We start from the raw sequence: 26554 nt of genomic DNA on the forward strand, positions 1-26554 counted from the left end.
AGAAGAGGTGTAATTTGGCAGCCTTTGAGACTCGTACATGCCACTTACTATTGATGAAACTATCTTTGTATAACATAGGTGAATAAACACAAATGCCAGCTTTTAAAGGTGCCCTTTTAGCCACAGACTCTAGATTAAATTTCCAGCAAATCCTTTTAGAGTGGGTCAGCATTCCTGTTCTGTAAAATGTGGCTCTCAGAATTCAATATAAAATCATCTCTTTATAAATCCCATTTATGACTTCCTTCCTTTTTTTTCGTTCCCTTTTTTTTTCTTCTTTAATTACAGCGAAGGGGGATTAGTCAGTGTAAGTCTCCAGGGAGCGATATACAAAGCCATCTCCGAAATTAAACTAAAGGGAAAATGGCAGCAGGCACTGAGCTCTAGGAACAGACAAGACTGACTGATCTGAAGTAGCTGGGCAAATATTCTGGATCGTTACAGGAGAGAAATATTTTAAACCACCCTTCACCTCCCACCACAAAAAGACGAAAATATAAATTCTCTTTAATCAGTTACATTAACGCTAACATCTTTTAATGTCATCCTTTAGAGGAGAAAAGAAAGTAAATATAAATCAGTAGTTACAGAAAATAGCCTTTCAGTATGGACAGATAAGAACCATTTTTCTTCAGTTCAGTTAATTGGCCTGCTGTGATTATATGCAAATATATATCCAAACACAGCATTTTGCTTCCCACTAGTATGAACAGGCTGCTAGTATTTGGCTTGTTGAACATTTTGAAGTAAGCACATGTTGGCTTGTTTTTATACTGTGGAATAAAACCAAACAGGCTTTTCTTTAAAAAAAGACTTCTGGAGCTGTGTATTTATTTAAAGGGAATGATTTTGGAAATGGCTGGGTCGGGTAGAGCTGCAAAGCTGATGGCATTACCCTTTGGAATTTTACCTCTGAGCCCTCAATCTAAATTCCACAAAAATTACACACAGGTCAATTTAATTCCCTTTGTATATGTTCTCCTAGAGCTGGTTGGAAATTTTCCAGAGGAGCCTTTTTTCCACTGTAAAAAGCAGATGTGTCACAAGAGAAAACGTTTGCAAAAATGGGTCAAATTCTATTAAATTTCATTTGGAGAGGAAAAAAATCGAAAAACAAAATCTTTTAGATTTTTTGGTGCAAAATGACTTTTCATTTCAAAATATATTTTATTTTGTATTTAAAAAATAAAAGTAATTTAAAATGTCAAAATCGGATTGAAACATTTTGACTATCAAAATTAAAGGTTTTGACTGACAAACAATTTATTAATTAAATTTTGTTTCAAGGATATTTTGAAAATTTTGGGGTTTGTTCCTTTTTGGAACAATTTTATTTTTTTTTAACCTCACAAAATTTCCCACTAAATGAAAAATCTAGTTTCTGCACAGCTCTGACTTCTACATTATCCTAGGTCAAACTGTGCATGCATTTAAAAGCTGCGTGATCCCAACATATTGAGATTTGCACAGGGTATAAGGAAGGGTTCGGTTTGGCCTCCCAGTATCAACTGAATAACAGAATTACATTTCATAATCAGCACGTGATGACAATTAGGCTCAACTGGTAGATGTTTTCCTCCCAAAACTAGCTTGAGCTGATTACCTTGGGGAGAGACTGAAATATGCTCTCACCCAATCAGAAGACTACCTCATTCCTGTTTACAAAGGGTTAATGTCACAACATAAAGTTTTGGCTTGACCTATTTACTGTCCTTTTGTTAAAGAAAGGTGGTTTAAAAACCCTTTACAAAAGTATTCCTTGAATAAAGACAAATATTCAAAGCAAAGACAGAGTTATCCAAGGCTGCTACTTATTTCTGAATTTAGTACTTACAGAGTCCTGATCTTTGGCATATGGTTGAAACTGGTAAGAGGGATGCGGGTGATGTTGTTATTGTTGAGAGTACTGTTAAAAAAGAAAGAAAGAAAGAAAAGAAAAACAGATAGATCAATTATTTACATTGCTTTACCAGCACACACTCTATAGAAATGAACTTCTTCAGTAATGGGTAATAAATCTACAGTGCTGCAAACAAGACGACGTGCTGACAAATATCTCAGGAGCGATTTGTGAGTTGTCAAGAAGGATATTTTTATGGCAAAGTAACCAATAATTACGCACAAGTAAACAAAAATTGCTATTTAACATGCCCTGACCTGCGTAGCAAGTAGCACAAGATTTCATCCACTAGAAAATTTGGGGAGATGTTGGCACTTAAAGCCTCGTTAGCACAGCCTGTTGGCAATGAGACATACAGCTCAAATTGCTCCTTTGGAAACACATGGATGGATGAGGAATTCTTGTGTGGTTTCCTTAGGAAGAAATATATGGAATGTGGAAAGTACTAGAATAAACATTTTGTGTTCAAAGCATGTAAGGGTTTCAAATGGAAACTCCATATAGTGTATTTTATCAGAGCTGGTCTTAGACAGAATGGGACTTTGGCTGCCATTAGGGATGCTAATCATGTTTTTAATGATAAAATGACTAATTTAGCATCAACTGGGGTAGGTTGCCCTCATTTATGTTGTTCCTAATTATATCAGTGATTCCCTGGAAAATTAGAAGCTATAAAGTTTATCAATGATGGCCTGGGAAATGGAACACACACACACTAGGAAAGTATACTTGCCACATTCCAATTGCTCAGAAATTGCAACTACAGCTGCCTACTGTGTCAAGAGACTTGGTCAAACCTGGCTATTTGTTACCTACCGTGCAGCCCTATCCATCATAACTCTAACTGAAATGGTTAAAGCTCTTCACATTTCCCTTATTTAAAATGCAAACACACGGCAGTTGTTTATAGGAATGGCCCAGCAGGCTGTACGTTATAACAGCCGTACTGCAGTGTTTTGGGCAATTACCTTACAAACCAATAGCTTGGGCTTGTTTTTGTTTTAAATTAAGGGTTGTATGCTTTGTGCAGGTGATAAAATAAACAGCCACCTTAAATAACACTTTAAAGCCTTACTACTGTTATGAATTGTTCAATAGTTGTGATATTATGTATTTGTGTAAGGCATTTCATCAAAAGATTTTCAAGAGCTTTAAAATAATTAACCTTCTAATTCACCTGTAACTTCTTTCCAACAGATGCCTCATTGTCTGTATACTACAGATCAGCATGTACAACAGAAACCTCTCCATAGATTCCCAGTTTGCACAGCCTTAGTGTACTGTAGCCTATAATACAATATACTGCAGTATTTTAGCTCCACTAGAAAAACTGTCAAGTATCAGAGGGGTGTCGTGTTAGTCTGGATCTGTAAATCGGCGAAGAGTCCTGTGGCACCCTATTGACTAACAGACGTACTGGAGCATAAGCTTTCGTGGGTGAAACCCACTTCGTCGGATGCATGTAGTGGAAATTTCCAGAGGCAGATATGAATATGCAAGCAAGAATCAGGCTAGTTCAGTCAGGGAGGATGAGGCCCTCTTCTAGCAGTTGAGGTGTGAACACCAAGAAAGGAGAAACTGCTTTTGTAGTTGGCTAGCCATTCACAGTCTTTGTTTAATCCTGAGCTGATGGTGTCAAATTTGCAAATGAACGGAAGCTCAGAAGTATCTCTTTGAAGTCTGGTCCTGAAGTTTTTTTGCTGCAGGATGGCTACCTTTAAATCTGCTATTGTGTGTCCATGGAGGTTGAATATTTTGTGTCCATGGAGGTTTTCTATATTGTAGGAGACACCAGCAGCTCAGGATTAAACAAAGACTGTGAATGGCTAGCCAACTACAAAAGCAGTTTCTCCTCCCTTGGTGTTTACACCTCAACTGATAGAAGAGTTGTCATCCTCCCTGATTGAACCTGTCAGTCTCCCTGATTGAACTAACCTTGTTATCCCTAGCCTGATTCTTGCTTAAATATTTATACCTGCCTCTGGAAATTTCCACTACATGCATCCGACGAAGTGGTATTCACCCACGAAAGCTTATGCTCCAATATGTCTGTTAGTCTATAAGGTGCCACAGAACTCTTTGTCGCTTTTAGAAAAAACTGGTAATGTCAGATGTTCAGAAATCAGAACACTCTCAAATATGGATGGGATAGGATGTTTGAAATCCAGACCTGAACCAAGACACACATTTCATAATTTGAGCCTAATTGGAATCCCAAATTCAAAACACCCCAATTTCATTGGGAAGGGCAAAGAATTAGAGAAGAAAGTGCTGTCAGTATCTGGAGTTGGATCCTGGATGCATCACTCATGGTGCAAACTAGTTAGGACAAACTGCAATGCCTCACAGTGAACCTCTCTGAGGCTGAAAAGCTGCTTCGTCTGTACCACAGAACTCCCTTCTTAAGAGCATTACAATACAAAAATGAATTTTCCACCTTGCCAGTTTGTATTTTAAAATAAAGCTCTCTTTATATGCAATTCTTATTGCTAGATTATGGTATCTATCAGATGGTGCAGGAATGGAAATCGGTGGTAGACAACTAGTCAAAAGAAGTGTGTGGCACAGTAATTTTCATTCAAACAAATGAAACAATCTGTAGGAACAACTGACACCAAGTATTGTCCAGTGGCTCAAGCAGAGGATTATGATTCAGAACTCCTGAGTTCTTGCTATCTCTATCACTAATTCTGCCTGTAATCTTGGACAAGTCACTTAGCATCAGCCTCCGTTTCCCCATCTGTAAAATACTTACCTACCTAGCCACAGAGATACTGATGCTTAATATGTGTAAAACACTCTGAACTCCTTGGAATAACCACCTTGGATGAGGCTGTAGAAGTGTTAAGCATTATTACTGCTGTTATACCTGTGTTCTGATTTTGTTCACTTGTCCACCAAAAGAATAGAGGCAAAGCGTGTAAGTGACATATATTACCGAGAGCATTAGTATAGGAAAGAACTCCATACAGGCACTGGGATCATAAATCGCCAAAGAACAACCATGCATATAGTCAGCTTTGAAAATTAAATCGTACACAAAGTTGACAACTGAATGTGTCAGTGAGGGCATTAAAGGATCCAATGCAAGTCAAACTGAATTCAGTGGAGACTTTCCATTGATTTTAATGGAACACAGAGTGGATTCAGAGAGTGAGAAGTGACAACAAACATCTTTCCCAAGTAGCTGAGAGATACATTCTGTACACTACTCCCAGCACAATTGTTGAAAATTCAATCTGTACTATCAAACAGACTCAGATATATCTATTGTAAAAAAACCACATATTTAATAGACAAAGTATCAGTCTATTATGTAGCAACCCAAAGTAACCCAAATCCTAGCTTTGCTACTTACACATTTCCAACGTTAAGAACCCATTTGTTGCTAAAAATAAGCAGGAAGATTTCCATAGGTCTCCAATAAATAACAAAGCAACAAATAATGAGGAATACAGTTAATACTGAATTAAGCCCTATTTCATTAATCTACTAATTAGCTAAAACATTTCAAGTATAATCATAGCAGATAGCTACTGCACAGAAGACTTATTAATGCATTATTACAGTGATATTTAAATGTTAACCATTATGAAGGCAATAAAGCATTTATGATTATAGCAGTATTTCAACACAAAGAAGGCTAAATACAGCTGTACAGCTTCTATTGCTCCACAAAGGGTACTAACTGACAGTGAACAGTCTGCATTATTAGTCACAATTTTAGTTGTGTGAAGTAAACCCCTTTGCAATGATTCTTCAGCATGTGGCAGCCTAATGTAGCAGCGTTCTTGTACAGGCACTTGCAGGGAGCCTTCAAGGTAGTTGGAGCAGTGCTAGAGAGCCATTTTGCAAACCTGAATACCAAGTACATGAAGCAGTTGCCAAGTGTCTAAAACTCATCTTCCCAGCAACGATTTTTAAGCCTGTGTGTTGTGGTAGAGTCAAAAGACCATAATGCACTTATATATGGAAGATGAGGGGGAACAGAGAAAATCCACTCCCCCAATTTTCTATTAAGTGCTATGAAGCCCAGTAGATATTTGAAACAGACTAAGAGCAGAAAGCTATGTGAGGTCCTGGACTCTCAGAGCATCCAGGTTCCCTCCGCACCATATGGGGAGACAGGAGACACACATCACACCACATTGTCATCAGGATCACACCTCTAATCTGTTGCTTATTTTAGAGCCAAGTTTACCCTCATCCCTCACAAACTCACTGTTATCATTGTAAGGTGTTCACTTCCAAAATGCTGAATCAGTAACCTGAGGTTACAGAGAGTGTTATTTATGGCTGCAGACCTTGGGCTGTGATATTGTCAGATCTTGCAAGCAAAGCAGGCTCAGGATGCATCAGTACCTGGTGGGCCTCCAAGAACTACTTGGGAGCTGCCCAAAATGTTGTTTTCCCTCTCTGAGGCACATCCTCAGAGGTGGTAAATTGTCAGCTCCAACGACTTCAATCTATACCAGCTGAGATCTGCCCTCCGGGGTAGCGTGCTGTTAGGGGGAGCTCACTTTCCCATAAGATATAAAACTGAGTTGTGGTAATTAAAAGATCACTTAGCATTTTTTCAAAAGTAGGAGGGGGGGTGTGGCTCTGGAATCTTACATAAATATGTAAGTATGTATCCCATGACCGATTTTCATGACGTTTCAATGGCAAGTTTTTATTCTGACGTTAGCCATCTCCTCTCTGGGTCTGGAATCATGGTCCAATCCCAAATCTGGTAAACACAATCTGCCTCCTTCCTCACATTTCCCATGCAAATTCATTTGCATTCAACATTCTTACATACTTCCTAGCGGTGCTAAACTGTTGTGGAACATTGCAGTGTGCTGATAAAAAATTACCGAATTCCACCCTAAAGGTGGCTGTATTTTCTGGTGAATGACATGATCCTTTGTATTTCCACAGTTGCTAAAGTGCTTTAGGATAAAAGGTGCTATATCTATGTAAAATCATGATAATATGTGAAAGGAATTAATCCCACATCATTAAAATATTTCTACTCTTGTTTTGTGGTCTCCCCATCATTTTGAGTGGGAAAAGAGGCGCTAATGGGTGAAATACTTATATACTAATCTTTATCCCAAATTCTAGAACAAACATAGCAGCTTCTTGGCACAGCCCAAATGCTCTGACCAAAAAGTGAAAAGATTAGATTTCTTATCTGCCCAGACTAACTACTCAGTTTGAAGAAAAGGAGGACTTGTGGCACCTTAGAGACGAACAAATTTATTTGAGCATAAGCTTTCGTGAGCTACAGCTCACTTCATCACGAAAGCTTATGCTCAAATAAATTTGTTAGTCTCTAAGGTGCCACAAGTACTCCTTTTCATTTTGAGGATACAGACTAACATGGTTGCTACTCTGAAAACTACTCAGTTTGAAAGACTCAACCTAGCAGTCTAACTATCTCCCCACACCAGCTGGACTGATTAGGAACTGAAAAATCCTAGGACCTTTGCTGAATGGCCAGAACTCTCTCCTCTCTCTCTCTTACTGCTTCAAGCTACAGGGAAATATTGTGGGTTTTGTTCCTCTTTGTTGTGTCTTTTCACCTCCAAAAAAGTATGCATGTATATTAAAATTGCCAGCTGCTTACAAATCTGTAATAAAATAATAAATAAATAAATAATATTAATAATAATAAAAATTAAAACATATCCACCCTACCTACTCCAGTTAAGTACTGGAAATATAATGTAAGACCAAAGATATCTTCTGGCAATGCCATCAGAAAAGGTTGCAAACCAGATGTAAAAAGATTATGTTAAATATTTGTATTACAACAAGTAAAAAGGTAACAATGTTAACCGCCTTGCTATTTTTGCAGTCAACCACAACTTCAAGTGAGAAAACCGGTGGGGTTTTTTTGGTTTCTTTTACAAGGAAAGGGTCTCATTATATAACAATGATTAATTATCATCCACTGTACCCCAGCTAATACAAGTTATGCCATTCTATTTTATCAGTGCTATAAAGAAAAAGACCCCATTGCAAAATCTAACTTTCCTCCTTTAAACAGTACACTTTTTTCATAAAAGAACACACACAGGAAAACAACTATCAATACAATTTCCACAATGATTTTTTATTTTATTTTATTTTATTTTTTTACACACAGGATTTGAATGGATGTAAATGACAGAAAAATCTACATGCAACACTAGGCCAGAGCCAAGGGCATGCTTTGGTTTCTGCATATAATAGGGACTCTGATTTTCTTTTACACCCCATTTCTGCACCTGATTAGCACAAACAGCTAATCAAATTGAGAAATGATATGGTAGATTATATTTTTGATTAGCACTTTTTTCCAAGCATTAATGAGCATCTACCATAGTTACCAGGGGTCTGCTAGCCATTCAGCCTTTGATAAGCACCAGGCTTCTTTTGTGTAGTATTTGGCTCTGCTGATCAAGGGGGTTTGCAGCATTTGCAATTCTCAGCTATGAAGAAACACTAAGGCCTACGGGAGATCAGATCCATGAGAGGGAGAATAAAAAAAAATGTACAGACATAGATTAATTGCCAGGTTTAACAAATTACTGGTAAGAAATATACTTTCAAGTGGTGAGAGGTAAATGGGAAAAGAGAAAGGAAACACAACCAGCACGTTTTCTGTGTTTGTGTTGCTCTTTGAATTTCTTCTTCTTTTGCTCATTAGAGATTAATAGTCTCTGGTTTGTTTGCCAAAGTTTTGTAGTTTAAAAAATAATTATTTGAACCCTGGAAATAACAAGAATCATTTGGCAACACCAAGCTCATGTTTATGTGGACTACAACTTTAAAACTCAACAGACACTATTTTAATTTTCATTCTGCCCCCTCACCCCCTTCCCTGCCCAAAAGACCAATTTGCTTACTTTTCTAGCTGTGTGGCAAACCTGTTTTGAATGTGTGTCTTTGATTTGCATGATCTGGGCCTGGACTTGAAAAGCTGACCTCCGAGGCTGGTGGGAGCAGCAGCAGCCGCTGTGTTACTGGTAGTGCTAACAAGTCTAACATTTCCCTCTGTCTCCTTTGATTAGACTACTGCTTTATCACAGTGTCCTTTTTTGGTTGCGTGTGTAATCTGTGTGTTGTGTGTCCATAACACCATGTAATTGGCCCTAATGCAACATTATTATCTGTATGCATGCAAGGACTGGATACAAATGGTGCATATGCCGGCTTACAACATTCCCAGGAGTGAGTTACTCACCTGTCATCCTCCCTGATTATTGCCTCTGTCATAACTGCCATGCTTTTCATGTTGCTTGTCCCCAAAGCAAATGGACATTCAATTCAAAGTGGAAAGGTAAAGGACGGTGGAATTCCACACACACACACACGAACATACCCTCACTTAAACAAAACTGGAATTTTTCAACTAAGACATTGTCTAGGAATCTTCAAGCACACGTAAAAAACACAATTAAGCCTCAGAACACCCTTCACATAAATAGTATTGCTAAGAATGTTATCCCTATGCAAGGATGGGTGAATTGAGGCAAACAGAGGTTAAGCTATTTGCCCAAGGACAATGGTGGATCTGGGAAAAGAGCCCTGAGGAGCCCAGATATATAGTCCCCTGCCAGCCAGCACTTAGACAGCATTTCCCAGATAGGCAAAAATCTCATGGTTTCAAAAATCATGAAACAGGGGGAGTTATTTGCCTTCCGGTTTTTGAGCTTTTGCAGTTCACGTTTTCAAGCTTCTGTCCACAACCAAGTGTGACAAAGTTTTTTAAATGAAATTGAGATTGTCATATAATCACAGGATCTGGACCGTTAAGAAATACACCAAATACCTCAAGACTCGGAATAAAATCATGAGTTTGCAACCTTTTTTTTTTTTTCCATTTGATCACCAGACTCCTCTTTATTTCAGACTTAGCTGACACCATTTTGATGCAATACCACTCCTGGAAAAATACTGAAACCACCACAACATGAATAGTAACAGGGTTCCTATGACTTCATGTTTACAGAACTGGAGGGCAGGAAATCTTTTAGTATCTATGTGACTAGATTGCAGAACCACAATGCGAACACTGTCTTTATGCCTTATATAGAGATGACGGGTGTATTGGTTTCCAGTATTTTTCCTCTTTATTTCCATAAAGTTTATTAGATTTACCTTTTCTGAAGTATCAGCTCTAATAAGAAAGCCCATTTTCAGTAGTTCAAACACACTTTCAGCACTTGCATTTTGTATGCAGGCATAATTAATCCACGTAAAGAACATTTGGATCCTGGGATGAAAGTTGCTATATTTTCATCAGTTGTAAAAAGGTTATATTTAGCATAAGTCAAAATAAATCAGCATTAAATAAAATGCATAGTATTTCTCAAAGAGGTGAGCTAGCTCAACAACCTCACCCTCTACTTTCTAAGTGGTCAAGCAAAGGAAGACCCAGTGCTCTCAGGGATTGCTTTCAATTTTTTTTTTCTTTTCCAATTCTGGGTGCCTCCTATATGCACTTTCTTGATCTCCTCACAAAGCATTTAAATTAAAGCCTATAACCACTGTGTGGGCATATAATGAAAGTAACTGATGCTGCACTGATTAATCCATTACTCTCAACTGTTAGAAAACATAATGATCTCACAAGGGGCCTTATTCACTGACGTATAGCAGTTGAGCTGTAATCTGACACCTCAAATTAGCAGCAAAAGCAACAACAGCTGGGTTTTTGTCTCAATATTTGTACCCAACTCTGAAGTGCTTTGGCACCATACAAATGTTATTTTTAAACACAAGGTTAACACAGCCAACTAACATTTTAAATGGTCTCCAGGTGTCATGTAAAATCCATAGAAATAAAAACAATCAGTTGCCAATTTGGTTTCTATTCTGCTTTTATCTTAATAAACAGATTCACCATTAATCCTAGGTGATTGTTTTCTTTTTTCAAATGTGTTATCAAAGATATGAGAGGGTCTTCTATTGTTATCTCAGGTGTCTGGCAGTTGAAATTTAAACAAGCCAAAGGGAACAGGAAAGAGAAAATGTCCTTTTTTGGAAATGTCCGAGTGAATAAGCTTCATGTGATTAACACATGTATATGCTATGCAGAGCTGGTAGCACCACCTATTATTAAGGTTGCCTGACACTTCCCTCTATAATACCCTGTTTTCAATTGCCTTATATATCTTTTTCCAAACTTACCATTTGAACTGAAATTTTCCATGCAGGGTGTCTGCCTCAGGCTGCATTTTTTCAGCCACCGGTTCAGCTATTTCCAAGAATAAGGGTAGAGAAAAATACACTGCTTTGTCCCATGTTAAAAAATTCTGGCAACCTTTTCTCTGAAATGCTAAATTGCTCTGAATGAGGCAGGGGTCCAGTGGAAAAAATAGTATGTTATCATGTAAATAAAGACCATCATAATGGATATGCACTAGGGGGCTAACTTTGGCAGGCATGACTTTGCAACCATAATAATGCTCTTTTACCATACTGTTTTTATGTGTCCAATGTGTGTGCATACGTGCACGTACTCACACACTTCACGCACTGAATGTATTTTTCTGATTATTGCAGATTTATACTTTTGACATGATATTTAGGTTTCTCATGATCTATGCCTTCATAATCTATGCCCTCCCAAATATGGGGAAAAATAAAACGAAACAAAGGAGAAATGAATAAAAGGAACAGGCTTCTAAAAGTAGATCTTCACCACAAGTTAATACAAGTTATCTACACTCAACTTTTTTCACTCAAATTAGCCTTACTCGTGTAAGAGCGCCCACACTGGTGCTTCACTCACTCATGTGTGGTACTAAGACGTCTAGGGGCATATCCCAGAGTTCTTTGCATTACAGTAAGCTGAGCCACTCTGCGAATTCTTTCCCAATGAACTGTGGGAGAATTTGTCAGTCCTTTCTGGGCCCGGGAGGAATCGTGGGAAGGCATTAGAGGACTTGAGTGGTACTAGCCTGAGTCCATAATGCAGAGTGGTCTTGTTATTAGCAGCTGAGTTGTGCTATCTCAAACTTCAGCCTGTATCCCCTGACTAGTCAGCCACCTCAAGTAAAAAGCTCCTCCACATGCTAACTAAAAGGTTGTGTGTGACGACAGGACTCAAGTTACAGCTTGATTTAACTTTTCAGTGATGATAATCCCTAACCAAGTCTCGGCTGTCAGGGGTTTTCTGGAGAATTATGTTCTGTTTCAGCTGGTTAACTGAAATTCCTGAGAGTTTGTAGGTTGGTTTTCCATTTGATTTTTTCATTTAATATACTGAGCAAACAATGGTTTCAGAGTAGCAGCCGTGTTAGTCTGTATCCGCAAAAAGAAAAGTACCACCTGTGGCACCTTAGAGACTAACCAATTTATTTGAGCGTAAGCTTTCGTGAGCTACATCCGATGAAGTGAGTTGTAGCTCACGAAAGCTTATACTCAAATAAATGTGTTAGTCTCTAAAGTGCCACAAGTCCTCCTTTTCTTTTTGGAGCAAACAATGTTTTCAGCAATGAATTTACAAGAATTATTGTCTAGTCTTTTGAACAGGGCTTGCTTTTTTTCTTTCATGTATATTATATATATGCAAACAATTAGATCATAAGCCTGTCAAAGCACAGATCATGTGTTTGCTCTAAACTACCTAACATACTGTGGGTGCTACAATAACAATATTATTAATAGAAATTATTTTTATACATTCCTTCATCTTCTTTAACAGAACTTAGTTTTCCTTGGTGATTGTTGCCATCTTTTAGAGTGATTTCTTAACATAGGAGATCTCTTGCAATCCAGGCCGTCATTTTCATATTAGCCATAAAGTGCAAATTTACAAAGAAATAGTATTTCCATTTTTGGTGCACACAGATGAAGCTGTAAGTAAGGGACAGTAGTGACAGCTCAAGATGGATCATTCTTTGCAGAGTCCATAAAGAGCTACTAAAACATAATTTAAAATTCTTAAACTTTTGAACTTAGAAGAAAGAGCTTTAAAGTACAAGAAAGTAAGCGATCATCCTCTATACAGTGCCAATTTAATCCCAAACTGTATATTTTTGTATTATGAGAAAGGCCTTCTTCCAGCTCCAATATAAAATATTTTCATTTAGTATGTGATAATGTCTAGCACAGGAGATGGAATGGGCTGGAAAAGCATACTTGCCTATCAATATAGAGAAACAAAAAACTCTGCTACAGGATCCTGGAAGATGTTATATTTAAGACTATGTAAATGCCAGTTCCTGGCTTTGCAACCAACAGAGCTCTCAACCCAAATGAGCTAGCTGATCATCACTGAGATACCTAAATCCTAGGCACAGTCATTACAAATGAAGTTCAGGTCTCGAGGCATAGGGACAAAATGACCATCAATACTGCAAAGCCTGTGGTAGAAAAGGTAACATGTAAGACTCAGTGCTCCTTCAACACAGTTCATGATCTCAGATCATTATATTTACTAACTATTTGTATTGTGTTTATTATATTTTTACTTTTGTTTTTAGTAAACAACCAAGTGGGTATAAACTGGTCACTAATAAATTTATGGTGGAAATTAGAAGACAGTTTCTAATCAACAGAGAAGTGAGGCTCTGGTACAGCCTTTCCACAGGAGTGGAATTAGGTTGGGGGCAAAACCTGGCCCTAGTTAGGTTGGGGGCAAACAATCTAATTAGTTTTAGGATGGAATTTGATGCATTTCTGAATGGGATTATATGATGGGGTTGTCTGCAGAAGCAGGGGACTGGACTTGATGACCCAAAAGGTCCCTTCCAGTCCTACAGTCCTAAACCTTTCTATCCCTGAAGAGAGACTTCAGCACAAAAGCTCTCTCCATTTTAGACCTAAGCATATGATGCCTGAAGTAATTCTCATTCAAAGAAAAAGATGACTGCTGAATAGGCAACCTAGTTGCCTCTTGTTGCAAAAGTATTTCAGTGATGACATTTTCCCATCTTCCACCTTAAATCATTTGCTTTCCCCATTGCCAAACACCTTCAGTCTTTCAATACAATGCTACATCCAAAGGCAGTGCAACTCCACTGAAAGCGGTCAATTTGCATGTCCCACCAAATTTTTTTTTTAATTTGGGGTAAGAGTAGTAGAAATGCAGTTATTTTATAGACCATTCTCCTTCAGGAATAAAGTCACTCTCACTCAAGCAAATAAGACAAGAATGGAAGCTAAAATAATTGGTTAAAAGTAGATATCTTAAATTATTGATGGCTCCTTATGCACATAATAGGCTTGCCTTTCATCGAAGGATCTGAACATACAGGTAAATGATAAGACCATGACACTCCAAGAAAATGGATTTTACAACTATTTTACATATGGGAAACTGAGGCATGGAAAGATTAAGAGTCTCGTCTTGCTCTGATTAAAGTAAATGGGATTTAAGTATATGAAGCGCTGCTCTGAACAGGGATGGATTTAACCACATACGTGAGAGTCTTCTACCAAATTGAGGCCCTACGTGGCTTGTTGAAGGTCAACACAACATGACAGCAAAAGAACCAGGGAAAGATCATAGGAGTCCTGTTTCCCAGTTCTCTTCTTTAACCATTAGATATCAATCCCCATTCGATCTACAGAATCATAGACTTTAAGGTCAGAAGGGACCATTATGATCATCTAATCTGATCCCCTGCACAATGCAGGCCACAGAATCTCACCCACCCACTCCTATAACAAACCCCTAACCTATAGCTGAGCTACTGAAGTCCTCAAATCGTGGTTTAAAGACTTCAAGGTGCAGAGAATCCTCCAGCAAGTGACCCATGCCCCACGTTGCAGAGGAAGACGAAACCCCCACAGGGCCTCTACCAATCTGCCCTGGAGGAAAATTCCTTCCTGACCCCAAATTTGGTGATCAGCTAAACCCTGAGCATGTGGGCAAGACTCACCAGCCAGACACCCAGGAAACAATTCTCTGTAGTAACTCAGATCCCACCCCATCTAACACCCCATCACAGGCCATTGGGCATATTTACCGCTAATAGTCAAAGATCAATTAATTGCCACAGTTAGGCTATCCCATCATACCATCTCCTCCATAAACTTATCAAGCTTAGTCTTGAAGCCAGATATGTCTTTTGCCCCCACTGCGCCCTTTGGAAGGCTGTTCCAGAACTTCACTCCTCTGATGGTTATAAATCTTCGTCTAATTTCAAGTCTAAACTTCCTGATGGCCAGTTTATATCCATTTGTTCTTTGGTCCACATTAGTACTGAGCTTAAATAATTCCTCTCCCTTCCTGGTATTTATCCCTCTGATATATTTATTGAGAGCAATCATATCTCCTCTCAGCCTTCTTTTGGTTAGGCTAAACAAGCCAAGCTCTTTGAGTCTCCTTTCAGAAGACAGCTTTTCCATTCCTTGGATCATCCTAGTAGCCCTTCTCTGTACCTGTTCCAGTTTGAATTCATCTATGTTTCATTCCTGAATGTGCTTCACTTTTATAAGGCTGAGGCTACATTAGTCTTCTGATTCAGCTTCATCAGTGGGACCGATGGCAAAAGTGCTGGTGTAGACAAGGCTTCACAGCCACTGACATTTTTACTACTCTGTTGTCTAACCCTTGCCACCAAACAACATGATGATAAAAATACTGAAGGCCATTGTCACCATGCTCACACTAGTGCCAGTACTGATGGAGCTCAACTGGTGGTAGCAATGGTATATACTTTTGGGAGAAAAAGACAAGTGAAGACAAGGCTTAAGGGACTAAATCATTCTCGTTCTAGGGAATATTGTTAATTCAAGCACGTATTCAATCATGGGCCTCTTTTAAACAAAAATCTCCAATGGTGCTGAACTATGGCATTCACGCTGGATTATTTTTTACATCCATTTCATCGGGATGATATCCTCTATTTAAAGTCAAAGCTGCTTTCAAGTTGTGATTCCAGAATGGGCCTATTAGGAGCTGTGCAACTAATTCCAAGTCATTACATCTGTAAAAGCAAGTGCGTTAGGTATGTATCCCACTTTTAATTTCACTATGAAAACAAGAGTACCACCTCTTTAGAGTACTCCACTATTCTGTCTAGAATGCTCAATGCCATTCATTGCTAGTTTCCTCAGCAGCAACTTCATGGTCCACTACGAAGTACTCCATAAAGCCTCTCTCACTAAGTGAAAGCAGCTCTGTGCTTTCCCCTCCATACTGTTGCAATCAGTCAATATTGCATTCTTCCCTAATACCTGTACCGAAAGATCTGCAGAAATGCTGGTCTTATCTTTGCAAGTTTCTACACATCACATCTGCTTGCTCTCCTAGACAGAAAGTGCAACTTCACCTAAACAGAAAATCCAGTTGTAAAAAGATCATTGCAAAGGCAAACTAAAAACTTTTTTGGTTATTTGTTTGGGGTGAATATTGTTCACTTGTTTTGTTATGTTTTTTGGCTGTGATGCAGCATGGCCAAAAGGCAGCAGGAGAGTGTTAGAAGGGAGCCTTATTCCCTGTAGAGGGAAGAAAGTTTGCTATAAATTAATTAAAGCACCTGAAGCCAATTAAAGCATTTGAAGCCAGTCACATGATAAAAACCCCCTGCTTCAATCAGACAAGAGGAGGAGTTGAAGCAGAGTGGCTTGGTCTTGGAGCAGAGAGTAGTTTGGAGGGAAGCAGAGGAGAGTCTGGAGAAGTGCTGTGGTGGGCTAAGAAGACCAAGACCTTAGGAAAGGGACACCTGGTTTGTGCAGAGGGAGGGCAAGAAACCCCACAAGCTGAAGGGCCGGGGAGGAAAGTAGCCCAGGGGAAGGAACCGCTAGTTCTAGTGGTTTACTGCTATCCCTAGGGCCCCTGGGCTGGGACCTGGAGTAGAGGGCGGGCCTGGGTCCCTCCCTCTTCACTCCCCTCCTCTAGGACACTAGTAGGGCAGTTAATACCCCAGTTCAGGGGCAAGAAATGGTGCCCTGAACCCCCACCCAAGAAGAGAAAGCGCAAGACCCATCATAGTAGTGCCAGCAATTTTGCCACAGGCTGTTTCATTTTTAAATAAAAGTGTGTTCCAACAAATTATTGTAGTATATTCAATAACAGCACAACGGAGACTGGTTTTACTTACCTTTTAAAAAAGGGGAGACTTTATGAATTAAAGGTTTGCGTAAAGTGTTTAAGTATTTCAGTGCAGCATGCTGAAAGAGATTATGTTATGGATCCAAGCCTCAGTAGTTTAATAATTTCGTGTAAATTATTCTGACAAGGGGAAAGACAACCAGGCCCACAATCACTGAGTAAGCTTTATTATAGAAGTTTTTCATGATATAACAGTTATAGTGGCATGGATGTTTGCATTTTGACATCTAATTTCCAAGTATTTGCAGCTCAGCCATACAAATGCACTTTAGGTTGATCATATATTATCACTAAATTTCTACATTCAAAATTTTGGTGAGTGAGTTTATAACTCCAACACAAACCTCCACACAAAAACACAGATTTATTCTACTGAATGCAGAACTCAACCACACCTATTTGCCGACTATAAAGTTTTAAAGTGATTTCTGTATTACGTTAATGATATCACATTGGTTGAAAATAATTTCTCCTTCCTGTAGTGGTGCGAAAAAGTAGTTAAAAAATCATATGGTTTAATTCTTGCCTAAAACAAATCTGAACCAGTGAGTACAATTACCATCACTGCACCCAATCCGATGCCCACTGAAGTCAATGACTGACTTTCCACCGACTTTAATGGTCCCTGAATTAGTCCCTTGCAGTTTATTGATTTGGGCAAGGATTTTCAAAGGAGCTCAGGGGAGTTAGGCACTGAACTCTCATTAAGTTTCAATGGGATGTGGCCATCTCAGTCCTGTAGGCGCCTTTAAAAATCCCAGACTTGATCAAGAATATGCACTTATCAATAATTATTTTGTAGATCATGTTTTATGTAACACAGTGATCACCTGTAAAACAAAACAAAACAGAATTTACCAAATGGTGAGCTTTCAGCAGTGCCCACTGTACATTACTGTTCATTATATATTACAGTTTATGGGACTGATTTAGCTCCCACTGACATTAATGGAAGCTGGATCAGGCCCTATATGCATAATTCATGTAAAGCATACCTGAATACATATCCACAAGGAAGACCAGAAAGAAGAGATGAACTGAATGGGACTCATGTGAATGCTTAGTTTAGAGCCACAGCCTCTTGGCTATGTAAAAGAGAAACTCAGCTTCCATTTTAAAGAGTTATTTATACCCCTTTCTATAGCAGAGACAATGGTAAAAATGTAAACCAATTCAAAGTAATGCAATCCAACTGCTAGGATTGAAAGGAACAAGCATCTGGACTCCACTTCTGCAGAGAGATGCTGGGGAAATCCAATGATCCACATGCCACAGCTCCCAAATAAAGAAGTCCTGCAGTATAAAATCTATTGGGACTATCTATTCAGTCAGGTTATACAAACAGAAATTCCAAATGATAACCATGATAATTTTCTAATTTAATTCAGAAGAATGTTTTCATGCTTCCAGATATTTTTATTTTATTTTGCCCCACCCTAGAGGATGTTTAAAACAAAAACAAAAAACACACAGTATGGAAAAGTTATTTCCTATGCAATTCTGTAAGACTTCTCCATTGATGCGCACACAATTGTTTTGGCAAAACACGTCAGTTGAGTGGTGGGGAATCTCCCAATAAAACACCTCCCCAAAATCCTCAGGTCAGCCCCATGCATGGTAGTGTGATTATAGTAGACACAAATTGTTTGCCTTTTCAGGTATAGAGAGGGATAGCAAAACTTGTCTTGTATACTCACTCAAAAATGCTGTGATTGTGTCTATTTGTTAAAATGTTCCCCCTCTCCAAGGTTCGCCCTGCACCAGCTGCTGCTAGTTGCCGCAATGCGGAATTGTCTGCTGTTACTGAGGTAGCCTGCATGCCCCACTTAGGCCACTAGGAGCACAGAGGGACAAACTATCAAGCTCTATACACCACATTACCAGCTACTCCAAAAACATAAGGATAACAATGAGTAGGAGGTGAGGCCAAGATAGTATTCCACTGAGTTATACGGCTGCAGCCCACCTCTTCCCCACACTATTCTTTTCCTATCCAGCCTCATCCCAGAGTTTGGAAGAGGAGGTTTGGGAGGAAGTCTAGAGCCCCACTCCCATCTGACCCTCCACACTAGTGACAGAATACTGGCTTTCCCCAACTAACTGCTATGATCTGCACCCCCCACAATAGACAAGGGGGACATGAAGAACCAAACAGTGAAATCATGGAGGGATATGAAATGGGGAGGAAAAAAATGACACTGATTTTTTTGAAGGGACTTGAGAGAAGAAAGTAAACGTATTTTATACCCAGTGAACACCACATGCATTGCCAAGTAAGACAGAACATTTCTCAGGTAGTCCTTTGTTAAAATTTTAGGTTGTAAAGGTGTATGTATAGCCCTCATGGTGAAGTTACATGAGTTGTAAATTAAGGTTGATATGTATGCTATTTTAAATACACCCTAATGTATGGGGCATGTGTCTCACACATAAACTGGAAATTTAGAACTTGCATGTTCAAACATTCACACTGAAAAGGTATCATTTATATAGCATGGGAAACTGAATAACAGATCTTTGCCAAACCCAGGCACAAATGCATCTATTTGTGACACACACATTCTTTTGGGTGAAAGTACAAAGAAGTCTGCACTTAGATACTAAACTAAAAATGGACTATTTTTGTTGTAATGATGCTTCAGGCAAAACCTGTCTAACTTAGAAAGTAAAACGTTAAAAAATATGCTAAAAAATATCACCTTGTCCTGACTAAATTTACCTAAGGTGCTGCTTGCCCAATTGTCAGAGCCAGGAAGCTTCTTCAAGTCCCTAAATGATTACACAAGTTAGTTAATTCACTACCACGTGCTACGCGCAAAGAAACCAACACACCTTAAATACTGAATACTCACAAAAAGAACAGGAGTACTTGTGGCACCTTAGACACTAACCAATTTATTTGAGCATAAGCTTTTGTGAGCTACAGCTCACTTCATCAGATGTAGCTCACGAAAGCGTACGCTCAAATAAATTGGTTAGTCTCTAAGGTGCCACAAGTACTCCTTTTCTTTTTGCTAATACAGACTAACACGGCTGCTACTCTGAATACTCACAGTGTTCGACTCATATTCAGTTCACAAAGTAAAAACTTGCAAAACAAAATAAAAGTTTGAATAAATATGAAGCAGTCACCTGATCGTGAATATTCTGCAAACATGAAAAGAAGCTAAATAAATTGAGTCAACTATTCATTGTAAATTATTTGCTCAGCTCTAATAGCTATACACACGCACAACAGGGTACTAATTCCACTTTGGATGCTTTGCATCTCAATGTTGAAATGTAGCAAGTATTAGCTCAAGCACCTCACCTGATTTCAAATGCCATCACAGTTGATGGGGAGAAAGGTTGGTTCTGAGATAAAATGGATCCAAGCCTTATAGGATTTTATAGATCAACCGATCTTGAACTATATCCAAGAGCCAATAGGCTGCTTGTGCCGTTGGAGAATTGCTGAAATAAACTCCCTGCTGGTGACTCCGCCCAGTAGACTGACAACCTCATTCTGCACCAACTGGAGCTTGTGACTGGCTTCAAGGATAGTCTTATGTCTGCTGCATTGCGGTAATCCATGGATTACTGTGGCCAAGTCCAACTCTGAGACAGATGGTCACAATCACCCTCACTAGACAAAAATGAAGGAAGGCACTTTTGGTGACTGACACCAGCCAAGATTCCAGAAGTAGAGGGTGTGAAAGCACCTCCAAACTATGCATCTCTAGACAAAGGGCAGGTAGACCTTTTCATTAATAAGTGCAGAAATCCTTCCTCTGTATTCTCTAGAGCTTTCCACCAACCCATCAGCCTCACCTCTATCTTGTTTGGATTAGAGCAAGATACCTCAAACTCAGTCCAAATCCCAACCTTTGCCAGGCACTAGGAAACTGCAGACACAATGTACCATCTTGCTTTGATGAAAATGAGACAGAGATGCATATTCGCTGAATACTATTGGCGCTGCAGCTCAAAATGTTCTGCTATCTCCCTCAGTGCCTCATATGAAATAAAAAAGCCTTGCAGAACCTCACTTAGTAAATCCTATGGGACAGATTAGCAATTGTCCAAATCTACACTCCGAGCTCTCTAAAAGGAAGGAATGGAAATACGCAAGAGCAATATAGCTAGGGTCTGTGTGAGATCCAACAAAAGCTTAAAGTCAATGGTATTTAAAGAACCTCAACATAAACATTTGTCCAATATTAGTACATACTGAACATATGTTTAACAATAATTCACCCAATAATTTAAACTCCTCCAATTTATGTAAAATTAATAATATTCTCATATTTTGATGTATTTCCTTCCTTTATTAAGGCTGAAAATTACAAAAGAAGTGTTCTACCAAAATTAAGTTTGTGATAATGTTATTTTAAAATTAAGAGTCATGCTTTCATCCTTAACAAATCCTCTTTCACCTTTCTTTCTTTTAATAAACAAAACAGCACACGCTAATTAAAGAATTGAGCATTTTCCTTTCTGTATCCTGTCATAACATATGTGTGATTGTCTCATTAAAAAATCCTCAGTTTTTCCTCTCAATTTCTTGTGTGGATGAGTATATATATTATAGAAATATATTTTTAGATTTATTTATGCTACATGCATAAATACAAGTACAAAATTAAAACAGAAAAATCTGGGATTGCTGTCTTTTAGATCAAAAGCAGCCTAGAATTCTGCACTTGCAATTTTGTGCCGATCAATTAATTGGAGAGGCCTTTTTCAGGCACAAATTAATTAAGACACAAATATACCTGATTTGCAAGCACAATTTCTACCTACAAATTAATTTCTTAAATGTCTATGTGCTACCATTTCAATCACCAATTGGCTGGAGATGCAAAATTATTGGCCTATCTGTAAATTTTTGGAAGCTTTAATGTCAAACATTATGCAGAGTTCGGGATCTCAGCAGCTACAGGTTAAAGTTAAATATTGGCAAGGTAGATGGAGCGCTGGATTCACAACTCTGCTACAGGGAGCATCCTAGATACATTCTTTTCTACCATATTCAAAATTTAAACTCAAGAGAGTCTAATTTGAGAAGAATCAGGGTTATTATGGACAAAATGGGGGAACGAGTGCTTTAGTCCTAGAGCCCTCATAGAGGTGCCAGCAGCACTCTCTCTTATAATGACTGGGATCCAGATCAAGCGCTTGTACTGTCCACAGCTGTAGCAGTGTGGCAGAAGGAGAATGACAAAAAGCAAATTCCAGGGCATTTAGAACTTTATAGGTCATGACCAACACCTTAAACAGCATCCGGAAACTGATAGGAAACCAGCATTGATCTCAGAACAGCGGAGTAATGCACTCCCAGCCATGTGCCCCACAGATGTTGCAACAATCTAATCTTGAGGTGACAAAGTCTTGAACAACAGTAGCAAGGTCTGCAACAGAACAGAGAAGTTGCAACCTGTTGGCCAGGCAGATGGTAAACAACTGACTGGGTTACTGCTGTGATATGATCATCCAACAACAGCTGGGAGTCATAGCTGGGAGTCCTGGTAACTCACAGCAGATCCACTCCCTTCACTAATGACAGGTTTCAGAATAGCAGCCTTGTTAGTCTGTATCCGTAAGAAGAAAAGGAGGACTTGCGGCACCTTCGAAACTAACAAATTTATTAAAGCATAAGCTTTCGTGAGCTACGAAAATATGTTGAACTGCATGGTACAATTCAAATGAGTGAGATACACACAGCTGGGTGTCTTCAGTGATGAATTGGGCACTTACATCAAGATTGACAGTCAAAATTAAAAGCTTGCCTTATGTTTCCTGTACAACTGATGAAAATACTACATCAGACAGAGGGGAGGAAGGAGTAGCAAAGTAGTCACAAGATGAACAGTGCCTGCAAATGAAACAACTAATATCAAGCGAGTCTGGCAGAAGTCCCTGACAGATCATAAAAATAAGTCCCTCTCAGAAATGTATTTTGTTCTTGATTCATGAATATAATAGTTCCAAATGGGCACTGCTCTTATCTTGATGAGTTCTTCATCCCGAAGAGCTCCTGGGTGTTATGAGTTTAAAGGCGATAAAAACACCATGATAGTGGGGGTAGGTGGGAAATGAACAAAGCATTCAAATATACTTCAGTAAGTCAAATCCATCTTCTGTAGATATAGAATATAGTTAGGCATCAATATTGCTTTTTCATGGACATGGCTAGAATACTAATACTAATAGGACTAACAAAATTACTAATTAAAGTACTTATGTGAATATACTGAACCCATCCATAAAGCAACTACCATTAAGGCCGTAACAGGTATCAACGACTCTTACAGAGAGTCTCTCTTCCCCCCTCTTATTTTGTTTCTGCTGGTCTTGATATAAAACCTGTTACCTTGGTGCCATCCGGATACTGTTCCTTTCACCATACACTATACTTCCAACCTCAGATTTTTTAAATATGTTATACAACAGAGGATCTTTCACATTTCATTTCCATATTGTTAGCAATGACAGTAGATGTCTCACTGAAAAGTTTCAGCAAATAAAAAAATTCCTTATTAAACATTAAAGCATTCCACCACCAGCACCACCCCCAGCCTGCCCTCCTGGTGCTGAATTCTTCATTTCCAAATGACAAAACATGCTAATTGCATACATTAGGGTTTCAGTATATTTCAGAAAGTTCCCAGGACTTGACAGAAAGTCCTCTAGGGCTCAGATTTTCTGATCCTCTTATCTCCAATTTGATTCCTATAGTGGAAAGTGCAACAGCAGCCATGCTCTTTGGGAACATTGCTCCCTCCTTCACTGTAGAGATCTACAATGAGACATGCATCTGACGAAGTGGGTATTCACCCACGAAAGCTTATGCTCCAATATGTCTGTTAGTCTATAAGGTGCCACAGGACTCTTTGCCTCTTCTACAGATCCAGACTAACACGGCTACCCCTTTGATACAATGAGACAGAAACTGATGGGGCAAGGACAGTTACTGGGCATTCTCATAATGCTTATCACTGGAGTAGTTCCAGAAAGCTAATGAAGTAGAGAAAAGAGGAACTAGCCATCTGTGCAGTGATACCTCTATATACTGGGGCAGTGTTACTTCGCCACAGCCAAGTCTACATTTATTTAATCTCTGGCTGTCTTGTGAGACTAACTTCCTGTCATAACTCAGGTGGGGTTTGTGGGGAGAAGCCTGGTGATACTGTTAGAAAAGGCATAGCTGGTATTCCAAATTATTTTGGATTACACACAATGGAATTAAACCACACACTCTGATTACCCACACCTTGCCACTAGTAAGCCCTTTTGAATTTTTGTTTTCATCACGTGTCTTATGTGTACAATTACTAGTGAAGAAGTTTAACAGATTTTTAATCCAAATTCATTATGAGCCCAACTGTATTATTTTCCACTTATTTGTTATTTTAATTCAACTGCACACAAGCATGAATGACTAAAACAAGTGTTATACACACAATTTATTGTGAAATCTAGTTCCCACTGCAATATTCTGATTGCATTGTAGCAGTTAAGAATGCACCTCACACAGTTCAAATTTAATCTTGATTGCCAGAACTGATGATAATTTGCAGAAAAATAGAGCAAGAAATCATTCTCGTGACATTTTCAGGCTTTCATTAAGCGATGACATCTCATATATTTAGAATTATGTCATGACTTTAACGCCCTGCCTCTCAAGATAGTTGAAGCAAATAAAATGTTGAGACATGCCTGGCAAAGCATTTTGAAAATAAGTAAAACTGGCTCTCTGTGTGTATAATTTTATATATCTATATGTATGCATGTATATAATTATAGGCAGCAAGACCGTAAACAGAAGAAAATTGGAAGAAAAATTAAGTTATGCTATATCTGAAGACCCTGTTTCATGCTCACAAAAATGTTTCAAGTTTGTTCATCTGAAAAAGCATTCACTGTGTATTATAATCATACATCTGAGAGTTCACTGTCAGAAGAGGCACAAGTTATTTACCAGGTTATTGTGGAATACTGTGTTATTTTACATGTTGGAATATTACCAATGGTAACTTGTAACTCAAGGTAAAGCTGTTGAATTCTCAACATAATCTGTGGCAACAAAAATGGATTGAAGTAGAAAGTCTGACTAAAACACCACAATAATATCCCCATTCTGCTTGTGAAAGTTTTGTTGCTGGTCAATGGGTGTTTTGCGCATAGTTCAAGGGAACCACACTATCCAAATTTAAACTGTTCTCACAGACTCTGATGTGTTCTCCAGAATACAAACTTCCATCTAAAGCAAATTTTAAAAAGCAAAGTGCATTATTTGCATCATATTGAGATCTCCGTATTTCATAAAGGAGTACTTGTGGCACCTTAAAGACTAACCAATTTATTTGAGCATAAGCTTTCATGAGCATAAGCTGTAGCTCACGAAAGCTTATGCTCAAATAAATTGGTTAGTCTCTAAGGTGCCACAAGTACTCCTTTTCTTTTTGTGAATAAAGACTAACATGGCTGTTACTCTGAAACCCGTATTTCATAGTCTGCATAATGAATATGTTTTGAGATACCAGGTTCCAGTTCATAATCTGAGTCAGAAAGAAGAAAAGTTTGAACTCCAGTACCCCCTTTTTGAATTTTCATTTTCAAATTATGTTTATTTATTCATTTATTTAAAGTTTTTGATAGTCCCAAGCACTTTTCGCTAGGTTTGAGCATTGGGACCTGGAAAATATTTTTCGTAATTTCTTTTTCAGATCAACACCTACTTTTCAGACACTTTCAAGCTAATGAATAGAACTGAGGTTCTGAGTTTAGTTTTTGGTGCTCAATTCACATATTAGAATTTCAGGCATGATTTAGGTTTGCTCTAGAAATCTGGCTGCTAGGTTTGGGGTTTTTTCAACCTTTGAGAGTGCACTGTGGATGCATTCCACCCTAAATGACTTTTAATGCTGAATGCCTCTTTACATAGTTTGTTATCCATTAATTTAAACAAGATTATTCACACAAGTAGGACTATTCGTGGCAAAAGGATTGGAAGCTTTTGTCCATAGCTTGGAAAACCTCAAAACCCAGTATGAGAGGCATAAGATGAATGAATAATTATAACAGTAATTAACACTATTAACAACATACCAAGAAGAAAACTGCATTATTAGCACTGCACAGTGAGAACAGAATGTGTTTGAAATGATACTCTTAACACAGTTTTCTATGGGAAAACTCTTGGTAATGTGAACTGAAGTGAACAAATACACGGATGTCTTTTTGTTCCTTTCTGTATTGTGAAATCTGCAACATCCAGAAAGTTTTCAAGCTCCAACTTTCAAAGCTATTTCAAGTAACTAGCTCCACAAAAATCCCAAGATTTTAAGCATTTCACTGCTGATGAGGATAGCACAAACACCCAGCTAGTACTCATATTCTCTTGTCCAGTTTGGCTGGACGTATTGAACGCACCCTGACATTCATTCCTGTTGAAAGGATGTCCCACAGGAATGAAGATGAAATTCTGAATGTTGAAATAGTTGTGTCATATATTCAGTATTCTTTGGATTACTTGGTTAATCAAGATGTCTGCTAACACCTTTATAAATAAGGATAAAAATGGCACCAACTAAAAAGTGTTGGACTCCTGGGATATGGATTGGAGGATGTTG

At 38.5% G+C, this 26554-nt stretch overlaps 1 protein-coding gene across 2 annotated transcripts in view; it reads right to left on the minus strand.

Moving 5' to 3' along the window:
* Positions 1–26554, minus strand: part of SLIT3 (slit guidance ligand 3) — an 801478-nt gene that overhangs the window by 282546 nt on the left and 492378 nt on the right. For both annotated transcript variants that reach the window (XM_073355953.2, XM_073355954.1), the window contains one exon: positions 1835–1906. In XM_073355953.2, coding sequence (XP_073212054.1) covers positions 1835–1906 — 72 coding nt within the window. The remainder of the gene's footprint in view (positions 1–1834; positions 1907–26554) is intronic.

Source organism: Lepidochelys kempii, chromosome 8 (genome assembly GCF_965140285.1).
Source record: "Lepidochelys kempii isolate rLepKem1 chromosome 8, rLepKem1.hap1, whole genome shotgun sequence".
NCBI lineage: Eukaryota > Metazoa > Chordata > Testudines > Cheloniidae > Lepidochelys > Lepidochelys kempii.